General features: G+C 52.9%; 1 protein-coding gene across 2 annotated transcripts in view; it reads left to right on the top strand.

The window, feature by feature from the left end:
• The window catches only part of TEKT5 (tektin 5), a 41,050-nt gene that overhangs the window by 6,945 nt on the left and 11,665 nt on the right, over positions 1-22,440 (top strand). For both annotated transcript variants that reach the window (XR_015245246.1, XM_025916886.2), the window contains exons 4-5: positions 1,739-1,882; positions 5,882-6,104. Coding sequence is in view for 1 of the 2 variants with exons in the window: in XM_025916886.2 (XP_025772671.2) it covers positions 1,739-1,882; positions 5,882-6,104 (367 nt within the window). In the remaining variant the exon portion in view is untranslated. The remainder of the gene's footprint in view (positions 1-1,738; positions 1,883-5,881; positions 6,105-22,440) is intronic.

The raw sequence follows: 22,440 nt of genomic DNA on the forward strand, positions 1-22,440 counted from the left end.
TGTCTAGGATTCTGTTCGTGTTTACTTAGTATTTATGTTGGAGGTGACCCATTAATAGGGCTACTGAAGTTCCTTTAAAGACAGTGAGGTAGATTTTCCCTTTAAAACACATTTATTTAGGGGCGCCTGGGTGGCGCAGTCGGTTAAGCGTCCGACTTCAGCCAGGTCACGATCTCACGGTCCGTGAGTTCGAGCCCCGCGTCGGGCTCTGGGCTGATGGCTCGGAGCCTGGAGCCTGTTTCCGATTCTGTGTCTCCCTCTCTCTCTGCCCCTCCCCCGTTCATGCTCTGTCTCTCTCTGTCGCAAAAATAAATAAACGTTGAAAAAAAAATTTAAAAAAACACATTTATTTATATTTTAAAAAAGAAAAGTAACAAGTAAATAATAGTGCAGGTACTTTGAGAATACGGCAAGAATCACGGAAGTGGTTCTCCAGGGTCTGGAGTTTGGCACACGGTGGCCTTTAAATCTAAGCTTCTTGGCCAAGATACTAACCCTGCAGGTGCAAGTACTCGGCCTGCCAACTGTCCTCTCCTCACCTCTGCTCTGTCCCTGACTCCCCCCAGTCCCTGATTCCAACCTTCCTTGACGGTCTAATCCCTGGCTCCGCCCAGTCCCTGACTCCACCCACTCTCCGATTCCACCCATACCTGACTGTCCACTCCTTGGCTCCACCCACCACGGACTCAACCCAGACCCTGACTCCGCCCATCCCTGGCTGCCCAATCCCTGGCTGCACCTAGTCACCAACTCTGCCCAATCCCTGACTTCTCCCCAGTCTCTAGATTCCACCCTTTTTTGACTGTCCAGTTAGTTCCTGACTCCACCTGGCTCCTGGTGCCGCACAAATCTTTGACTCTGCCCTGTCCCTGATTCTGCCAGCCTTCATAACGCTGGTTACAGGTCTTCAAGCACCTGGATGTCTCTACCTTCTTTGCTTTTTACACACGTGGTGCCCTGAGCTTGGAATTCTCACCCCCTCAACCCAACTCGGTTCACCTGTCTGCTGTTGTTAGGAAGCCCAACTCAGAAACTTCCTCACCCTGAGTTGGTGGCTTCCTTCTCTGTGTTACTCTGTACCCTTTTCAAACCTTTACTGTTGCCCTTCTCATTCTTTATTCATTTGTACTGAATTCACACAAATCTGTGAGCACCTTGAAGGTAGGGACTGGGTCTTAATCATGTCTTTTCCCTCTGTGCCTGGCAGAAGGTCAGACACAATGATCTGCGAAGGGATTTAAATTGACTCCAGGCTTTTTCCAAAGTGTGAATTCGTATCCTGTAAGTCAGGTCAGCAAAGTACAGCTGGGAGGGCCAAATCTGGCCCGTAGCCTGTTTCTGTAAAGTTTTATTGGGGCACAGCCACGCCCATTCATTTACCTATGACCTAAGACTGTTTTCCTGCATAGTTGAGTAGTTGCAACGGAGACCATACGACCCAAGCCTAAGATATTTCGTATTTGGCCCTTTACAGTAAATGTTTGCCCATCCCTGTTCTAAATGACAACGGATCTGCTTGGATTGGGGCGAAGGAAGAAGTACAGGGAGGCGCTGGGTATGCGGTGGGGGCATTAAGGTGGGAAAAAGGTGGAGAAACCATTGAGGGTAGATCAAGCACCCTCCTGGGAGTCCAGAGACTTGGCTTTCACCGGTGGCTTTGCACCACCCTCCTGGCTGACCTCGCGTGAGGGACTCTGGGCAAGTGCACAGTTTATGGACAAATCCCTGCCCCCCACAGGGATAACCGAGATGCTCAGCACGCTCTCGAGAGGGACCTTGAGGACAAAAGCTCGGCCCAGTTTATCGATGAGAAGTGCTATAATCTGAGGAACACGTCAGACTGCATCACTTTCTTCCACGGCATGGAGAAAGTCGATGGCACGTAAGTCCTGGGTTCTTGGTCCCCCTCTCTGGCCAAGCTTGGTGGAACTGAGGGCTTCTGGGTCTGCTACTGCCAAGAGCCACAAAAGGTCATTGTGCACCCGTAAAGTAAGAGGCAAAGTGGTTGAGTGGGGATCCTCAGTTGCAAGCCACAGAATCCAAATCTGGCTAACTTCAGACAAGATGGAATTTACTGGAAGGCTGTGGGGGAGCCACAGACTCCAGGAGAAGGCTAGAAGGGAAGGTCCTGGCAGCTTGAACGAGCCAGGAAGTGGGAGCTCATCAGCTGTGTTGTCAGCGCACTACTGTCTCTTTGTTCTTGCCCCCTTTTACCCAAGATTCAAATTCCAGCGAGAGGGTGCAAGGGATTGGCTTAGTGAGGGTCCCACAGCCACTGCCGTTGGGCCAGGGCGTGCCGGGCACCCCGACTAGCAATTCCACCAAACAAATTCCAAAACAGAACGGGTGTAACCAGAAGGAGGAGGCATTCAAGCTCAGCTGGGAGAGTAACTGATGCCCTCCGGTGAATGCCTGGCTTCAGATTCAGCCTCCCCACTAGTGCTTGGGGCAAAGTACTTAATCTCTCTGCGCTCCGATCTCCTCATCTATACTGGAATAAAAACAGTGCCCACCTCCCAGAGTTGCTATGAGAATAAAAAGGTGGGTGTGGGGAGCGCAGAGCACAGAGCCTGGTGTGGGGGAGTGACAGCAGCTAATATTTATTGAGTGCTTGCTGCATGACCCCATTTACTTGTCACAGCAGCTCTGGGCTAGGTGCCTCTGTGTGCCTGACAACGTCATGGGCATGTCACTGTTGATGGAATTTCATGCAGAACTAGGGCCTGCTTTCCTGATTGGCAGTCCAAAGTCAAGGTCATGATGGCTGGACAGAGAGGTGCTCTGGGTACAGCTGGGGGGTGGTATCTATCTTGGTTTCATTTTTTTTTAAGTTTATTTATTTTGAGAGAGGGCGCGCACCAGAGAGTGCATGTATGGAGTGGGGGAAGGGCAGAGAGAGGGAGAGAGAGAATCCCTATTTGGGGCTCAATCTCATGAACCAAACCATGAGATCACGACGAGCCGAAATCAAGAGTCGGATGCTTAACCACCTGAGCCACCCAGGTGCCCCTATTTTGGTCTCTTAAAAAAAAAACAGCAAAAAACTTCTAGCACATAAAATTGTGCTTGGCACTTAGTAGGTGTGCAGTAACTGTTGAATGAATGAATGAATGAATGAATGGAAGGGGAAAGGGAGGGAGGGAAGAAAGGAGAGGAATTTCTTGTTCATCTCCTTGGCTGGAGCCCGGGGCCACCTCCTGGGCCTTAGTAAATACCCAAGGGTTGAAATGACCCTTTGGGGTTGCCGGCAGTAGCAGCTTCTGGGGACCCTCCTCCTCTTCCTGACAAGGCGACTCGACTCCCCTGTGGGGCTGGCTGGCCATGCGAGCAGGACTTCAGGGGCCTCGGCCCCCTCAGCCGCAGCTGGAGTCTGGAGGATTCCCTTCTCAAATGGATGCCTTCCTGAAAGCTCACGGCCGAGACTCGGAGCCTGCTGGGCACTGCACTTTACAAACAGCATCTTGTGAACGATAAACACTTATCAAGGGCTTGCTGTTGCCAGTGGCCAAGATAGGGGTTTCACATTTAGTCGTTCAAGAACCCCGGGGCGGGGGTGGGGGGGGGCGGTAGGCACCATTATTATCCCCTTTTTACAATGAGGAGGCTAAGGCTCAGAGAGTTGAAGTGACTGGACCCATCTGAGCCCACGTTGCACTTGATCTTAGGCAAAAGGCCGAGGAGCGATAATCTGAGCCCACCTTGGGCACCAAGCCTGTGTGTTTTACCTGGGCACCTTCCTGCCTCCTGGCAAAGCCTGCCGCCTCCTGCATCTAGAGGGCACAGGCTCCAGAAACCACGTCCCCCCTACGGAGGCACACCAGTCGACAAGCTGCCTCTGGCACATCCCCCCCAGGGAGAGTGTGATTGAGCAGGTTATTTGGTTATTTTCTCTCAGAAGCACAGCTGTCTGCTCCAGGGGAGGGCAAGGGCTTAGAGGTTGCTGCTCCTGACCTTGAACAGTGTGCCCCGTCGGCAGCAGGAGACAGAGTCAATCTGCAGTCCCTTTCTGCTGTCCCTGGTGCCTCCCTCTTCCTGGACTGATGGTGAGTAGCTGTGTGACCTTGGCAAAGGCACTTTACCTCTCTGAGCCTCAAGTCTTTGTTGGATGAAAGGTCAGCATCAGACACAGCACCCTCTCCCATCTCCAGAAGGCTTAGACCTCCTTTACGGCTTGATTTTTAACTCCTGTAAAAGACAGACCAGACAATCACATATTATATGTTTGCTTTTTAATTTCTCTTCACCATGCAATCTAAGCGTGCTTTAAAATGTCTGAAAAGAGACTCCTCTTTCAGAAAACTGAGTCTCTTTTTTCTCTACTGCCTGAAAATAAAGATGATTTATTTAAGAACTGGAGGCTTCCCAGCTAGAAAAGACCTTACAAATGTACCTAGTTGGAGGCGCCTGGGTGGCTCAGTGGGTTAAGCGTGCGACTTCAGCTCAGGTCATGATCTCAGGATTCCTGGGTTCGAGCCCCACGTCCGGCTCTGTGCTGACTGCTCGGAGCCTGGAGCCTGCTTTGGCTTCTGCGTCTCCCTCTCTCTCTCTGCCCCTCCCCCACTCGAGCTCTGTGTCTCTCTCTCTCTCAAAGATGAATAAACATTAAAAAAAAAAAAAAAAATAAAGGTACCAAGTCTGGTTGACCCCAGACCTGGAGCCCGCTCAGAGAAGTGCGTGTCCCTCTTTCTCATGGGCTTCCCAGAGAGGACCCCCATGCAACACATTGGTTGTATGTTGCACGGATTTCCGTACGCAGGCAGGAAGGCAGGAAGTATCTTCTGTTGTCGAAACTGAATCGCTTAGGCTTCACCGCCTCTGAGAAGCCTTCCGGGACTGCCTTGAGAGCCATCCTTCAGCCGCCCTGCGGGCGGTCCCATAGTGGAGACTGCCTGCTGCCGACCGCCTTTCCGTGGGGTTCCCACTCGGGCTCGAGCCAGTAGGGGGGCACCAGCGGGAGGCTGAGGGCAGGGAGAGAAGGATGTTGGGGGTTTATTCTTCCAGCACCCCTCCCCCGCCAGGGTGTGTGCTCCTCCAGGGCTCCCCAACCCCTTCCTCGCCCTCTCCCCTTGCCCTTCCCGACTTTGGTGGTGACGGTTTCGTGAGCTTGCTCAACCAAGGGCGCCTCAATGCCCTCTGAGCGTCCTTTTTATTTCCTTCTATGACCCTGACGGGCACGTAATGACCACCTCCATCAGTCCCTCTCTGTCTACAGTCCTTCCGTGTGTACAGATCTTTATTTAATGTCCTTCGTCCTCTACTGGCAACTTCGCGCCCTGAGGACAGGGAGGTTGATGTTCTTGTGTATGGTTCTCTCCCAAGTGCCTAGAACGATGCATGGCATGTGGTGGGCATTCAGAGAACTCTGGTCAAATGAATGAGTCTGTGCAGTGATCGATGCGGAACGGAAGCAGCCCTGCAGTCAGCATGTGCCCCCGAGGCCTGCTTCGTGGCCTGTGTCTGTGACTTCGGGGAGGGTAGTTGACAAGGAACTTCTCGAAGGAATCTCTGCTCTGTGACAAGGCACCAAGTGCCCTTTGGGAGATCCGCTCTTGCTAGGCTGCAGCCGCCTCCTCTGTGAAGTGGGGGGTTTGGATTAGCCCTGTGGTTCTCATCCGGGGCGAGGGGACGGTTGTCCCCTCCCCCAAGGGGCACTTGGCAATGTCTGGAGCCATTTTTAGTTGTCGCGACTGGAGGGGAGCTACTGCTGGCATCTAGTGGGTAGAGGGGGGCTCAGGGTGAACCACCCCCCAACAGAGAATGGTCCCGACCCAGATGTCAGGGGTGCCCAAGGTGAGACTCTCCAGATCGGGGGATCCCCAAGGCCTGTCTTCAGCCCCCCGATTCCTCTCCTGTGTTCAGTTCGTCTTTGTGCCCCCTGCAGGGTCTCCGTGCCCGAGACCTGGGCCAAGTTCAGTAACGACAACATCAGGCACTCACAGAACATGCGGGCCAACTCCATCCGGCTGCGGGAGGAGGCTGAGAACCTCTTGGAGACCTTGTCAGACCAGATGTGGAAGCAGTTTACTAACACCAACCTGGCCTTCAGCGCCCGCATCTCCGAGGTGACAGACGTGAAGAATAAGCTCCAGACACAGCTGGCTAAGGTAAGCGAGACGCCCCAGGGCCACCGTCCACGCTTCCGAATCCTCACCTCCTCCCGAGGGCGGCAGCAGCATCTGGCCAACCTGCCCTCCTGCCCCATCCCACCATCCCGGGTCGACCAACTTGTCCACCAGTAAAGGTGAGGGTCCCTGAGCGTCCCAGGGGCATTCGAGCATCTGGGACAAATCTTTTCCTTGTGACCCTGGTGATGAGCTTGGCCCGGCTGTCACCACAGCACCCAAGAAGCTGCTGACAGCCCTGGGGTCCTTCACTCCATCTCGGGGCCTTGCAGCTGAACGTGACCAGTGAGAGTGGGTGCGGTTATCAGAGGCCCAGAAAATGGGCCCGAGCAGATCTCCGCCCACATCAGCATCTTTGCAAATGTAACCTTTTACCTTCAAAGGCTTCCCCAGCGTCAGGGGTGAAGGGCCGGCTAATGTTGTTACTGTCTTCCTGCTTCCCCCGTACTGCCCTCTCCACTGCTCCTGTGCGAATGCAACAGGCCGCCCCTCACCTCTGGGTGGGGGGGGGGGGGGTCCTCCCTGCATGGATTTTATGCTTCCTGCTCTGCACACACTTGGTGAGCCTCCTGGGGAGCCAGATGCGTGCTGGCCGCTGGCTAGGAATGAAAGGAGGGGCCATGCAAACAATGCCCTGATCCCCCTGGCGCTTGCATTCTGGAAGAGAGCGGTGTGAAATGTGCACACAGGAAGGACTTAGGGATGACCGATTGCAGGGTGTGGTGGGGGGGGGAGGGCAGGGGACTAGCCTTGAACCTGCATTCATAAAATAGTTACAGCCACAAAGGTATGTTGTATGTATATTTGGGGGGTAGTGAGGGGCCTTCAGGCAAGGTTCAATGGAAATTGCTGGGCGGTGTAAGCCCTCCACATACACCACTCTATAGCTCCGGTAGCAGGTGACAGTTTCATCAAGAGCAGGTCACTAGGGAGTTAGGCAGCCAAGGGATGTTGGGAAGATTCTTCATTCCCAAGAGCGGCAACAAGTGCAAAGGACGCATGGAGGATGAACTTGGAGCACGGAGCAGGCTCGGGTCATACGGTCCTGGCAGGTCCTGGTGAGGGGTCCGGATTTTGCTCTGAGAACAGTAGCGAGCCTTCAAAGGGTTTTAAGCAAAAGGCACTGGGCTCCAGTCTTATCCCCAGGTGGGTCTCTTTCCTTCCTGGATGCAAAAAGGGCTGCAGAGGAGAAGAGTGCTCACAGGGAAATGGTTAAGAGGCTCTGGAAGGCGTCCAGGGCGAGGGGATGGCTGCCTGTGCCAGGGTGGGAGCCTCAGACGGGTGGGGGAGGGGAGAGATGTGAGACACCTTCAGAAGACAGAGTTGGCGTCTATGCCTTCCCTCCCCTCTTTACTGGACATTTTTCTGTTAATCTTTCCAGAACAGGGTTGAGGAACTTTTTCTGTTAAGGGCCCGATTCTATTTTCAGCTCTGCAGACCGTACAGTTTCTGTCACAGACTCAGTTCTGTTCATGTAGATGGGCCACAGACAGTAGACACACAAACGAGCGTGGCCGTGTTCCAATAAAACTTTATTTACAAAACGAGGCAGCGGGGCCGGATGTGGACCACAGGTTGTAGCTTGCTGACTACAAACGGCATTTTATGTAGTTTATCATCGCTCCTTCCAGCCCACAGTGTGGGGTTAGAAGCATGGAATGCCTGGGTGTGAATCCTGGCTTCACCATCTCTGCAATCCTGGACAGGTTCCTTAACCTCTCTGTGTCTCAGTTTCCTTCTCTGTAGAATAGAGATGATAATGGTTCTGGCCTCCGAGCTGCCAGAAGGATTATATAAACCCGCTGAACCGGTGCTTGGAACATAGTAAGCGCTGTGTCGGTGGCCGTGATTTTCCTGTATTGGTTGGTTCACTTGTCTGTCTGCGTCTCTTCAGGGCATCGCCCCCGTTTCAGCAAGGGAGCCCCCCTGCTTGGTGTACCTCTCAGCACATAGTAGACACCCCTTCAATCTTTGTGTGATGAAGGAGAGGAACCTACGAGGTTGAATTTTCTGTTGTTTTTTTTAAAAAAAAATGATCCAGGGGTGCCTGGGTGGCGCAGTCGGTTAAGCGTCCGACTTCAGCCAGGTCACGATCTCACGGTCCGTGAGTTCGAGCCCCGCGTCGGGCTCTGGGCTGATGGCTCAGAGCCTAGAGCCTGTTTCCGATTCTGTGTCTCCCTCTCTCTCTGCCCCTCCCCCGTTCATGCTCTGTCTCTCTCTGTCCCAAAAATAAATAAATGTTGAAAAAAAATATATAAAAATAAAAAATAAAAAATAAAAAAAAATGATCCATGAATAATGCTTTTAATTTCAATTTTCTTTCCCTCTCCTTCCTTCCTCCCTCCCTCCTTCCTCCCTCCCTCCTTCCTTCCTTCCTTCCTTCCTTCTTCCTTCCTTCCTTCTTCCTTTCTCCTTCCTTCCTCCTTTCTCCCTTCTTTCCTTCCTTCCTCCCTCCCTCCCTCCTCCCTTCTCCCTTCCTCCCTTCCTTCCTTCCTTCCTCCCTTCTTTCTTCCCTCACTTCCTCCCTCTTTCCTCCCTCCTTCCTCCCTCCCTTCCTTCCTTCCTTCCTTCCTTCCTTCCTTCCTTCCTTCCTTTCTTCCTTCCTTCCTTCTTCCTTCCTTCCTTCCTTCTTCCAGGAAGAACTGTCCTGCTATTGTGGTAAAACAAACATAACAAAAAATGTACAATTGTTTTAGTCTGTTCAGGCTGCTCTAACAAAAATACCATAGACTTAGAAACAACAGACATTTATCCCTCATGATCCTAAGCATCAGTATCAAGGCACTGGCCGATTCATTGTCTGGTGGCGGGCCGGTTCTTGGTCCACAGACATCGTCTTCTCGTCTTCTCGTGGTGTCCCGGCAGAAGGGTTTTTTGAGGCAGCTCTCTGAGGTCTCTCTATTCAGGGCACACCCATCCCATTCGTGAGCCTCCTGATGACCTAATCACTTCTCACAGACCCCCACGTCTTTTTACTGTCACGGTGGGGATTAGGTTTTGCCGTGAATTTTGGGAGACACAAACTGTTCAGTCCGTAACAATCCTTATTACGTGTAGAGTTCACTCGTGCAAAGCTCCCGCTCATTGTTGTGCGACCACCACCACCGTCTGTCTCCGGAACGTTTTTGCGTCTTCCCCAACTGAAAAGAACTCCTGTGTTTAATGAACCCCCTCCCCACGAGGCCACTCCCCCGTCCCCTGTGTCCCTGGCAGCTGCCATCCTACTTCCCGTCTGTTATGAATTGACCGCTCTGGGTATTTTGCACCTGTAGAATCATACACCCTTTGTTCTTTTGTGACGGGGTTATTTCACTGGGTACAGTGTCTCCGAGGTCCCTCCGTGCAGATCATGTCAGAATGTCCTTCTGTCATAAGGCTAGACAGTATCTCATCGGATGTGTACGCCGTGGATCCATTTCCCCAGGGGGACACGGGGATCGCTTCCACCCTTCGGTTATTGCACAAGCATTTTCTTTTAATGAGACATTTTTTATTGTGGGTCAAATGCCGCACGTTGGCATGTTTCGTGGCACAAAGTCTGAGGCCTGGAGGTGACGCGGGAAGCTCCTTTGGTGGGTTTCAGGGGCTGGTTTCTCACCCGTGAAACTGGGAACGAGAATTCCTCCTTGAGGACATTACTCAAAGCGGATTAAGGTGTGGAGTCTTGGGTGTGGTGCTTGGAGTGTGGTAAACATTCGATAGAAGCCGACTCAAAGTATTTATATTATCAATGGAAAACTATCTTTTGGGTGGAGGTGGGGAGCACAGGCTTTTCCCTAAATTTCTCCAGGCAAGTTTGGGATTATTACTAACAGTCTCATCCCCGCTGATCAGAGATGTTTTGCAATCATGTGGATTTTTATTAATAGTCATTAAAAAAAAATTTTTTTTTTATGTTTATTTACTTTTGAAAGAGAGAGCGAGTGCAAGCAGGGGAGGGCAGAGAGAGAGGGAGACACAGAATCCGAGGCAAGCTCCGGACTCTTGAGCAGTCAGCACACAGCGCAACGTGGGCTTGAACCCACAAACTGTGAGATCATGACCTGAGCCAAAACCAAGAGGCAGACGCTTAACCACCTGAGCTTCTCGGGCGCCCCTGAGGGTGCTCCCTTTAAAGTTATAACTGTTCTGGGGTACCTGGGCAGCTCAATTGGTTAAGCGTCTGCCTCTTGGTTTTGACTCAGGTCGTGATCTCACAGGTCGTGGGTTCAAGCCCCGTGTTGGCTCTTCGCTGACAGCTCAGAACCTGCTTGGGATTCTCTCTCTCCCTCTCCTCCCCTCTCCTGCTTACGTGCTTGCTCAATCTCTTAAATAAACTTAAAAAAAAATTTTTTTTTAACTGTTCATTGTTGAGCTCAGCCTGATTGCTTTTGGCAAGAAGCATTTCCGGAGAATTCTAGGGCCCCATCCGCACCTGTGCTACAGAGCAAGTATTTGCCCAAGTGGTCCTAGGAATCCACTTAGAATGGCCACGTCTACACAGTTCCCCATGCAGACTTTGAGTCCAGCACGGGTTTAGAAGACAGCCTTAGCTGTGTACCATGATCCTAGGGTTCTGTCCCCGAGGCCACAGCCCAAACCTTGTAACTCATCCTGGGCCCCGTCCTTGAATTTCCCCCTTGCACTTTCGGGCCTGTGATGTGCCTCAGTCCTGTTGACCTCTGCTAGGAGAGAGGCTGGTGACTTCTCCGGGCTGAAGCAGTTGATGGCCTGGGAACAGGCTGCTGCTGTTGAGAGCTGGGGCCCCCGGGGGCTCCAGATCAGCATAAGTCCTCACCTGCATCCAGTGATGGAGTTGAACATGCCTCGTAGGAGGTGGACCCTCAATATGGGGGAAAGGCGCAGGGTTGGGGGAGGTATGGGGACACTGCGATAGAACAGTGCTGATCCTGAAGTATGGGAGCCAGGCCCTGGCAGGGGAGGTGACGCTGTGTGTGTTACAAGCAAGAAAGTGATTCCTCCTTCCATCTTTTCTCAGTCCTTTAAGTAATCTCAAGAGGGAAGTCCCGATTGGATGCTAGAATGCCTTCTTCGCCTGTTTTAAACAGAGAGCGCCAGCCTCCGGCTAAGAACTTGGGGGCAGGCAGCAATGTCTGGCCAGTTTTTTTTTTTTTTTAAGTGTATTTTATTTCTTTATTTTGAGAGAGAGAGAGAGAGCATGCACGCATGAGCTGGGTAGGGGCAGAGAGAGAGAATCCTAAGTAGGTTCTGCGCTGTCAGCACAGAGCCCAATGTGGGGCTCGAACTCACAAACCATTCGATCATGACCTAAACTGAAATCAAGAGTCAGACGCTTAACTGACTGTGGCTCACACTGTGGCCAGTGCCCCTGGCCAGTGTGAACAACATGGTTTTCCATGGTTTCGTCCATTTTTATGGTTACTTGCACTTACGGCAGATGATGCTGATTTTCCCCTGATGATAGTGATGTAAAATTTTATACTCGAATCAATGCATTTAAGGTTTGTTTTTTTTTTTTAACAATTGAATTTATTTGAAGAAAGAGTTGTTAGTTGTGTGACGAGTGGCGGGAGGGGGAAGGTGAAAACAGCAGTGTAGACCCCTGTGTGTCAAATATCTCTGCATGCGCGCTAATGGCGGTAGTACCCGGGTATTTCGTTGAAAGGCAGATTCTGGCTGAGCAGGTCAGGGGCCTGAGGGTCTGTGGTTTGAACAGGCTGGGGCGGGCGGGGGACGAGGGTGTGAGTGCTGCCAGGAGGAAATAGCTGGACTGGAGGTGATAGAGCGAGTTGGCTTCAACAGACATCTGGGTATGCAGCCGTCTCCTCCCCTTCTCTCCCTCCCTCTTCGTCCTCCCTGTCCTCCTCCCTTCCAGACTCAATACTAGGGGGAACCAAACCCTTCTAAAAGGCAAACCTCGGCCCTCCAGTCTAATCAGATTTGCCCTGATGGCATCTGCTTTCCAAACTTCTGAGCCGAGCCCCGTCAGTCCTCCCTCCACGGATGGGGCCTGCTTACCCCCTCCTGCGGGTCAGCCTGCTTCGTGCAGAGACAAACGCCCCTCCTGGGGTTTCTGCCACCCCTCGGTGGGTCATGATTTTGATGAGTCAAAATCCCATTTTCCCATCTTGAGCGTTGGTGTGGTCGGAGCAAATGAGGACGCCAGGAGCTGGGGGACCAGGATAAGCCAGAAGCGCAGCCTCTGTCAGCCTGTCAAAGAGAGAAGTCGGATTTCTCGACTTGCCGTGGACAGCTGTCTCCCTGCATGCGTGGTGGGCTTTCTTGTCATCAAGGGCAGCAAACAGGAGCAAGCTTCACCCTGAGGACTTCCACCCTGCTCCCTGCTGCACCTGGAGCCCTCCCATCTCCCTCTGTGGCTCCGGCTTCCAGATGCTTCCAGATGCTTCCAGATGCTTCTAGGTGCTTCCAGGTGCTCCATCCCAAACCTTGGAGACCACTTGGATGCCTCTCTTCCTCTCCCACCCCACGTCCACTCCATCAGCAAATCCGGTTGGTTCTATTTTCAGAATCTCATTGCTTCTCTCTGCCCCCTCTGCCTCCACCCTGGCCCAGCCTCCACCATGTCTTGCCTGGATTACTGCTGTGGCCTCCCTGCTGCCCTGTTTGCCTTTGGTACTTTCCATGGACTAGCTGGCAGCTGGTTAAGAGGGCATTTGGTTTACCTTGAAAAAAAGTTCAACCGCTTTGGATTCTTCCGAAAACCTTGGGAGTTTGGCCCGAGAGTGCAGCCTCTGTCTGGATAGAAACTGCCAGTGTCCGTGGATCCCCATGTTCACCCTGAGCAGGCTGCTCTGCCCCACTGTGGTCCTGAGAACTTCTCAGCAGCCCCTCCCCTTTGCAATGTAGCGCCTCGCGAAATGCATGGCGCCCGGCACATCAAGTAAAGGCTGGCTGGGTGGTTTAAGTCCAAGGACAAACACTAGGAGTCTTGGGCCTGCTCTTCGGCCCCTCACATTTTTCTTTTAACAGCTTTATTTATCCCTGATGCGTAATTAGCCGCACATATTTCAAGCGTACAATGTGAGTGGTTTTGACAAATAAATGTCACGAGGCCATCACCTGAGTCAAGGTAGTCAACGTATGAAAGGCTTTCTTGTGCCTGTCATCTCTTCCCCACCCCCCACAACCACTGATCTGCTTTCTGTCAGTACAGACAGACAAGTACATGCATCTTGTAGACCACATTATAAAGGGACACCTACCCTGTACGCTTTTTTTTTTTTTTAATTTGGCTTTTTCACTCAGCACAAGGGAGGGTCCTAGTTTACTCCTTATTGTTCAGCAGTTATCCGTTGACCTGTTGAAGGACGTGAAGTTGTTTCCAGTTCGGGCTGCAACCTATAAAGGTGCTACGGACATTTATGTCCCTATGTTTTTACATACTCTGCTAGAGTTGTTTTTTGGCTTTTTTGCTTTTAGTATTTTGGTAGGGTCGCCTGGGCGGCTCAGTCGGCTAAGCGTCCGACTCTTTGTTTTTGGCTCTGGTTGTGATCTCGCGGTTCGTGAGTTCAAGTTCAGGTTCCATTGAAAAACAGGTAGCTCTAGCAACTCTGAGCTCAGGTTTCCACAGGGGAACAGCGGGCAGGACTTGAGTGGCCGCCACGTTTTCGGACAGGGCCCGGGCCCTGCAGTTTGCCTGGGTCCCCACCGCATCCCATCACTGCCCACTTCGCTCATCTGGGCCCCTCCCCGGGTTCCAGTAGGATCGTGCATTGGCCTGTTTTGTTCAGTGCGTGGGAGGAAATGCCAGAAAGTAGATGAATAAAGCAGCCGGGCACGGAAAGAGTTTAACAGAATGCAGAGGGACTGTGAGTTTTAACCTTGAAAGCCTTTGCTTTCATTCTGGGGTGTCTGTGGAGTTTTGCTTTCCAAGGGGTCATTAACACCAGCAGAACACGCTTTCCTGGGAGGCCAGGCCAGGGCAGGAAGGCACAGCGTCTGAGGGGTGAGGGCCTCACCCCTCTGCCAGCCCCTCTGTTTGTCCAAGGAGGTCTGGAACCCATTGTGGAGTGGGAAATACTTTCGTGGTTTGCAAGCAGCCGGATCCTGTCCAGCACGGGTACCCACAGCCAAGCTACTGACGGCTCTTTCTAAAACTGGCCCAGTTTAGAGGGCAGTCTGGTGTGGGGGGGCAAGGGCCAGGCCTTGAACACCCCTGCAGCTCGGTGAGAAAGTTCCCTTTGCGGGGTCTCTCCTGACGCCGAGGGCGTCAGGCCTTGACGTGATACTGATTTGCCTTGACCGTCTCTCTATCTGACAGCCATCCAGTCTCGGGCAGGCTTTGAACCTTTAAAGGCAACAGAACTGAGTGAGACTTCGCTGCTTTTTTCCATTTTCTCTCTTGTTATGGTAGCCTCTGTTAATGGCCAGGGAGATTCATTTTCCACTTGTGGCAATAAAATAAAGATCCCGTTTCAAGTAACGCTTGTCAAGGGAGTTGATTTGAAGAAAAATCGGAAATAATTGTGAGGATGGTATGTGGGTTGTGGCAGGTTAACTCAGGAGAAGCCTCGGGGCGGCATGCGGTAGGTCTCTGCCTGATACTCCGCTTTGCCCCAGAAGGGATCCAAGGTCTCCTTGCTGTACCTGGGCCACGTGTGCCTGGGGACACTCAGCGTGAGGGGCACACCCCCCCGCCCCCCCGAGAGCTCAGGTATGGGCGGTTCTGAGGCCTGTGCCAAATGGCAAGGTGATGGTTGGGGGTGGGGGGACCGTGTCACCCATTATCTGTCCGCACTGACACTGAACAAATGGGAGAGAAGCTGCTGGAATCGGGAAGACAGAGCAGAGGTCTGGAGCTGGGAAGGTGTCCAACAAACGCAGGAAGTTGGAGGGATGGGACAGGAGAGGTGGGAAGAGAATGGGACAGAACCAGCAAGGGTCCGTTGGGGGGAACCATACAAAGGAGGCTGTCTTGAGGTCACTCTGCGAGCACCGCCAAGGCTCAGGGAAGCTATTCCTTCCCTCCTCCCACCGCCAGAGCTTTAGTTGGTGTTAGCCAATCACACGCTTCGACTGGAAGCCGGGGGTGGGGCAATCGCTGGGATTGGTTCCTGCGGAGACAGGAAGCCTGTAAGAGGCAGCCTGGCCCAGGCAGAGAGCACCTAGCGGTTTCCTAATTTCTTCCAAGGTGTGACTTGTCCACTCTTGGGTCCTTGGCTGTTTGTCTGCTCGGGAGCCACCGCCCAGCCCCTTGTATGCTCCTAGCTGTTGCATCTGCTTGCCTTGTCCAGGTTCAGAATTTTCTTGCATCTCGACATCCTTCATCCCCCCCCGTGTGTCAGCCCCAAGGTACAGTGTGGATGGCTGCGTTGAGTTCTGGCTCTAGCGCTTTCTGGCTAAATGGCCAAGGCCGGATTGCTTCACCACTCTGTGCCTCGGTTTCCCCATCTCTCGAATGGGAGCAGTAATGTTTGGCAGACGTTTGTGAGAAAAACAAAAAAACAAAAAACAGCTGTGTCGGTGACCGTATTGGTGCCCCGTGAGTATCAGCTGGAAGGATGGTAAAAAAACCATAGTCGGATCTCTGATCCGGAGGGAGGAACGGCAAGGTGGCAGAAAGAACATGGCATCTGGAGTCAGAAGACCAGGGATGAATTTTGGTGCAGCTAAGGGATCTTGGGAAAGTAACTCCTCTGAATCTCCGTGTCTCGATGTATGCGACAGGAGTAATCCTGCCAGCTGTGAGATCAGAGGGGAAGGGGCAGGTGAGCAGTTCTTGTGCTTGGCTGCACACTGGAACCACCCACATGCCTGGGTCTCACCTCTAGGGATTTTGATTTAAGTGGTTGGGGTGTGGCCCCGGGCATCCAACCTTGTGAGCTACCCCCAGCCAAGATGGAGAACCAGAGGTTCCGAGTTCAGACCGGTGTTTTCTCAGAGTGTGGTCCTTGGGCCAGAGGCATCAGCCTCACCCAATAATGTATTTGAAATTCAAATTATTGGGCTCCCTTCCAACCCTTCTGAATTAGAAACTCTGGGGCCCATCCATCTGAGTTTTAACAAGTTCTCCAGGTGTATCCCAGGCATAGACGTGGAACGGATGGGTGTTAATCCCCTCCCTTTGCAGCTGTTTACTTAGCACATCTTATGTACTAGACTCTTTAGGTGTTGAGGATATAATGCGAACTGGGTGAGATCCCTGCCCGGAAGGGGGCTTCCGTTCTACTGGGGGAGACTGGTTTTTAAAAAAATAAACAATTAATTAGAAATTGTGATAAATGTTAAGGAGACGCTTGAAGGCCTGCGCTAGTGGATTGCCATGAATTTTCCTACTCACACAAGTGTCCTCTCTAGCAGGGAGACTCCACCAGTGTCTAAACCCCTCCAAGACTTGCCGGACCCCTGACCTCAGACAGCCTCTCAGCAGCTGGTGTTTGTATTGCCTGAAGGCAGCTGGCCACCTCTGGACAGCCCTCACCGGGAGCAGGGCTTAGTCAACATCTATCCTGCTCTTCACCTGGGGTGAATTTCCTCCCCAGTGGTATTCGCCGGTGTCTGGAGAGGTTTGGGAGGCAGGCGTGGGACTGACAGATAATGGGTAGAACCTAAGGATAACGATAAACACTCCACAAGGCGCAGGACAGGCCCCCACAACAAAGACATATCTGTCTCCATGTGTCAAGGTGCCGAGTTTGGGACACCATGCTCCGGAGTCTTCACGACCTGAGTTTCTGGTGTGGTCGCTCCAGAACACTCCTGTCCTCACTCTCCTTGCCCCTGGCCTTGGCTGCACTTGAAAACCTTCCACCATCTGACCAGCAAAAGGATTCCTAGCGGCCTTCTCCCTTCCTGAGCTGAGAAAGCTGCCTTTGAGCCAGGCATCTCCTTGGAAACCCCTTGGCTTCGCGCAATTTGGAAAACAATGAATTTGCAAGGTTGCACAAAGCATCCAGAAGCCTCAGGCCGGCTGGAACTGCTAAATGCAATTTTTTTTTCCTCCACATCAAAAATAATTTCCTGGCCTTAGATGCTTTCTCTGCTGTCACAAGACAAGACGCCGACAGATAGTTTTACGTGGCCAACAACCTCTTTGGACCCCTTCCCCTCCTCCCCCCGACTTTCAAAGCCTTTGGATGGATTTCTGTTCCAGCCAGGAATATCAGGGCACTTTTCCGCTGAGCCTCGAGGTTGGTTTTGGCCTAGGCAGACCTGGCAATTGCGCACACAGAGGGATGGGGTAGGGGGGGAGGTTTGCCCTCAGCTGCTCCCCTGCAAGGGCTGAGGGTGGCTGATCACGGTCTGCTTGGCCATCGGGGTGCAAGAGGGAAAAAGAGAAGATTAACCGTAACTCTAAAGACTAAGCTTCCTGTGTGTAGCCAGGGTTCTCATGGCTTTTCTTGTGTTAACTCCCCTTCCTCAAATGTCAGTAGTGCAAAGGCTGAGGAGCCCTGGTCTCCTGGCTTAAGGCTTGGCAAAAAAAAAAAAAAAAAAAAGGCAGTAAATAATTAAGTAGATAGACGAATACATGGAGGGACAGGTGAACAGACAGAAAGTGCTCTGGTCAGGGCGCCTGGGTGGCTCAGTCTGTTAAGCATCTGACTCTTGATTTCGGCTCCCTGTTGGTGAGGTCAAGCCCCGGGTTGAACTCTGCACTAACAGCACAGAGCCTCCTTGGGATTCTCTGTCTCCTTCTCTTGGCGATTTGCTAAGGCCACATGCTCAGCAGGGTGCTGTTGGCATTCGAACACAGGCTGGTGGCGCCCTCACCTGTCTTCTAGGCGGTTCCTACTGATTTTAAGGGGCTGGGCAGGCTCAGGTGTGTGAAATCTGGCCTCTCCTCCCTTGGCGTGCTCCCATCCGTTACCAGTGCCCCCTGCTTTGCTTTCTCAGTAGTCCCGTGACCTTGTGACTTCCGTGTCTCTCCATCCCGCCTTGATGTGGGTCCTCTGCCTCTCCATTGCCCACTGGCCATCTTGGTCCCCTCAGTCCACCCTGCAAATGGCGGCCAGAGAGATCTGCCTCCAGCTACGAATCCGGCGCTGTCCTGCCATCTTAAAACGTTAACGTGCATGGGATTACTTGAGGGTTTTGTTAAAATGCAGATTCCCTTGGTAGGTCGGGGGTAGGGCCTATACCCTGCATTTCTTTTTAAGTTTATTTACTTATCTTGGTGGGGGAGGGGCAGGGAGAGAGGGAGAGAGACAATCCCAAGCAGGCTCTGCACTCTCAGCGCAGAGCCCGACTCAGGGCTCAGACCCACAAACCGTGAGATCATGACCTGAGCTGAAATCAAGAGTCGGATGTCTGAACCACCCAGGTGCCCCAACATTTCTAATAAGCACTCAGAACCCAGTGATGCTGGTACACAGACCACACTTTGAGTAGCAGAGCAGTAGAGAAATTATTCTCTAAATGCAGGAAACCTCAGAGGAGCGTTAGCCTTGTATGAGATGGGCCGTTTCTGATGACTGGGGCTCCCTCTGTGATGGGCTACAGGCAGGGGTCTCAAACTTCTGGCTCCGGGGCCAACTCTGCCCCCTCTTGGCCTGTTTTTGTAGATAAAGTTTTATTGAAACACAGGACCCCCCCCCCCCCCCCATACATTTACCTGTTGTCTGTGGCTACTTTTGCACTGCCGTGACCAAGTTGAGTAGTTGTGACAGAGACCGTGTGGCTCCTAAAACCTGAAATACCTACCCCACAGACCTTTCCGGAAACATCTGTTCACTATCTAGAGCATCCTCAAGATGCTCCAGAAGGCTGTGTACTGGGACTCCCTAACGTCTGAAGGGGCTTGACTTGAAGGCTTGAAGACTTAAAAACCAAATCAAGGGGCGCCTGGGTGGCTCAGTCAGTTGGACGTCCGACTTCACCTCAGGTCATGATCTCACGATTTGTGAGTTCAAGCCCCGCATTGCGCTCTGTGCTGACAGCTCAGAGCCTGGAGCCTGCTTCGAGGTCTGTGTCTCCCTCTCTCTTTGCTTCTCCCCTGCTCTCTCTCTCTCTCTCTCTCTCTCAAAAATAAATAAACGTTAAAAACAACAACAACAACACAGAGAGCTATACCTGCAGCTAACAGGTCTCAGGCTGGGTCTCAGGGAAGTGGGTCCAGGCGCACGGGGCAGACTCATGATGCTTTGAGGTATAGCTCACATCACCTGGTCCAGGAGCCTTGTAGCATCCTAGCCGGTGGGGGAGCATAGGCCCCGGTCCCCATTTGCCGGATAAGGAAATCGCCAGTGCAGCCCAATGGCTGAGTGGGGGTGTGGGTTCCACAGCTGGTTTGTGTTAGGGTTTGGACATAAATCTGGGTCTCCTGACTTCCCGCGTGGGGCTCCCACCTCTGAGACCCCCTGCACAGAGGCCCTGGTGGCTGGGGATCTGCCTGGAGGGGGGTCGGTTAACAGAAAGAACTTCGGTTGGGGGAGGAGGGTTGAGGGCGTGTGGCCCACCATCTGCCTCCCACTGGCTCCCTCTCTGAGCCACATTCTGGAAGCTGAGAAAGAGGACATTCCTCCTCCCTTGCGCTGGTGACCCCTGCCTTGACCCCTTAAGCCCAAATAAGTGGGTTAATGGAGGTTAAGTGTGAGCCCTGGAATGGAGGTCTGAGGGAGTCTGAGTTGCCTGCGAAGCCAAATTCTGTCAAGTGAATCTCAGTTTCCTATTGTCTTATATTAAAAAAAAAAGAAGAAGAAAAAGACCAAAGATCCCAAAGGACAAATCTAACAGACTGAACATTGCAGGGTGGGGGTTGTGCAAGTGCCAGGCGCCCGACGAAGCACTTGACCCACCTTATCTCAGTTAATGCCCACAGCAACGTTGGGGGTGAGCTAGTGTCATGCTGGTTTTGCAGATGAGAACAGGAGCCCCCCCCCCCCCCCCCCCGATGTCTGGCTCAGTGAGAAGGGGCTCAGGGGATGTGGGGGACTTTCTGGCACGAGGCACAGGGGGATCGAGTGACCCGTTCCCGGTCAGGAGCTGGAATTTGAACGTGGCTCTGTGTGACTGCACAGGGGCGCGGTGGCACCAAGTGACCTGCCCCTCCCCACCCTCCGTGCGCTGCGCGACCCTCAGCCTCACAGCGCCCACTGGCAGGCGGCCTGCAGCTCACAGGGCACAGAGCTGGGGCCTAGGGAGCAGAGTGAGGTGAGCCCTGCACCATCGCCACCTCCTTCCCAACCGTGTGCCAGCTTCTGGGCCCAGGCCGCTGAGACTCCTCCCATGGGGTGACCCCCCTGGGCCAATCGCACGGCGGCCCGCCCAGCCTCTGAGCCAGGCTGCGCCCTGCCCCGCGAGCTCCTTCCCACCCCCTGCTTCTTGGGCTCTGTGGGAGCAGAAAGGTTAACACCCCTAAGGCCTGCGGGAGAGGAGGTGCTTCTGGGAAACCCTCAGAGCTCAGGGGCTGGGGAGAGAGAAAAAGAGGGAAGGAGAGAGAGGAGAGAGAGAGAGAGAGAGAGAGAGATGCCTCTACCTGGCCAAGGAAAGATGGGGAAGGGGCGTGATGACTTTCTTGTGGTCCTTTCCAGGGGTATTTGTGGGAGAAACACACACACATGCACGCACGTGCTTCCTTTTGGAAGAGCAGGTCACGACCCCTGCTGTTCATGTGGCTCCTGAGATGGGTGTGTGTGTGTGTCTCACGGCTCCGTGTGCCGGGCGGTGGAGGGGGCTCACACGCCTGCTGGGGTTTCCAGGAGCTCCTCCGGGGCTGGCCACCCCGTGCCCTCACCTCCACTCTGTGCAGTGGGGGTATTACCATCCCCGGTTTACCGGAAAGGCTTACCGGAAAGGCTCCGAGATCCTAGGACGCTTGCTGAGGTCACCCAGTGTGGGCTAGGATTTGGATATTGTCAGGCAGGCTACTGCCAACGTCTGTCCTCTTTTTGTTTAATCTTTATTTATTTATTTTTTTTTAGAGAGAGTGTGTGAGCGTAGAAGGGGCAGAGAGGGAGAGAGGGAAACCCAAGCAGGCTCCGCGCTGGCAGCACAGAGCCTGACCTGGGGCTCGATCCCGGGAACTGTGAGATCATGACGTGAGCCAAAATCAAGAGTCGGACGCTTAACTGACTGAGCCACCCAGGCGCCCCAGAGTTTGCTTTCTGGTCGGGGGAGAGGAGCAACATTAATGAATAAAACACGTATTATGTCAGCAGGTGTAAGGACTGGAGAGAAATACAGGAGGGGTTTGGGTGGTTGGGAGTGCCGGCCAGGGTGGGGGGTTGCATTCTTCTGCGCGGTCTAGGCACAACCCGAAGGAGGCGAACGAGCGATGTGGGTGTCTGGGGAAGGAGCATCCAGGCAGAGCAGACGGTGTGTAAAGGGAGGTGTCGGTATCTGGGACGCTCATTCTGTGTGTGTGGGTGGGTATGAGGGTGTGTGTGCACACACGCACACATGCACACACGTACGAATGTAGCAGGTGCCTTGAGTCTGAGGGATCCTGACCTTGGGATCAGGGTATTGGGTTTGCCCAGACCTTCCCACCTTGAAAGACTGCCCGAGCACTGAGCTTCCTGCCTGCCTGGCCCGGGGTCTGGATTACCCGGGCCACGGTGAAAGAAGGGCACAGCTCTGGGCTGGGGGTTGGAGTGTCAGGTTTTTAAAGTGGTTGGCTTCGGATTCAGCCTTGCGATGAGGCTACTGCTTCTTCCCCAGACCCTTTCTGGAAGCCCAAGCCCACGTGCACATCTCAAACAGTACCTTCGACCTGCTCGGTCAGTGTTGGGGGTGAACTGGATCACTTGACTTCACTTGGGGCTTCCTGCCAAGACAGACGGCCTTGACTGACAACACCAAGTCCATGACTGTGGTCATTGACCTGCTTCCTTCCCTTGGAGACATAATGTTCATGTGTCTCTGTACCGCTTGAACCAATGGGGCTTGACTGTGGCTGCACTTCTGAATTACTCAGAGAGCTCCTGAAACATCCTGATACCCAGACCCACGAAATCAGAACTGCTGGCAGAAGGGCCCAGGCATGCATGCATGCATGCATGCATCCATCCATCCATCCATCTATCCATCCATCCATTTATCTATCTCTCTATCTCTCTATCTATCTATATTTGTAAAGTTTATTTATTTTGACTGAGAGAGAGAGAGAGAGAGAGAATGAGTGGGACGGAGAGAGAGGGAGAGAATCCCAAGCAGGCTACACACCGTCAGCACAGAGCCGCACATGGGGCTTGATCCCATGAACCGTGAGATCATGATCTGAGCTGAAACCAAGAATCAGACGATCAACCAGCTGAGCCACCCAGACACCCCAAGCATCTGTATTTTTTAAAACCATCGCAGCAGGGAACCTGGGTGACTCAGTTGTTTAAGCGTCTGACTTTGGCTCAGGCCATGATCTTCTGGTTCATGAGTTCGAGCCCTACATCAGGCTCTGTAC

The sequence above is a fragment of the Puma concolor genome, chromosome E3 (genome assembly GCF_028749965.1).
Source record: "Puma concolor isolate L17-30 chromosome E3, mPumCon1.1.hap2, whole genome shotgun sequence".
Lineage (NCBI taxonomy): Eukaryota > Metazoa > Chordata > Mammalia > Carnivora > Felidae > Puma > Puma concolor.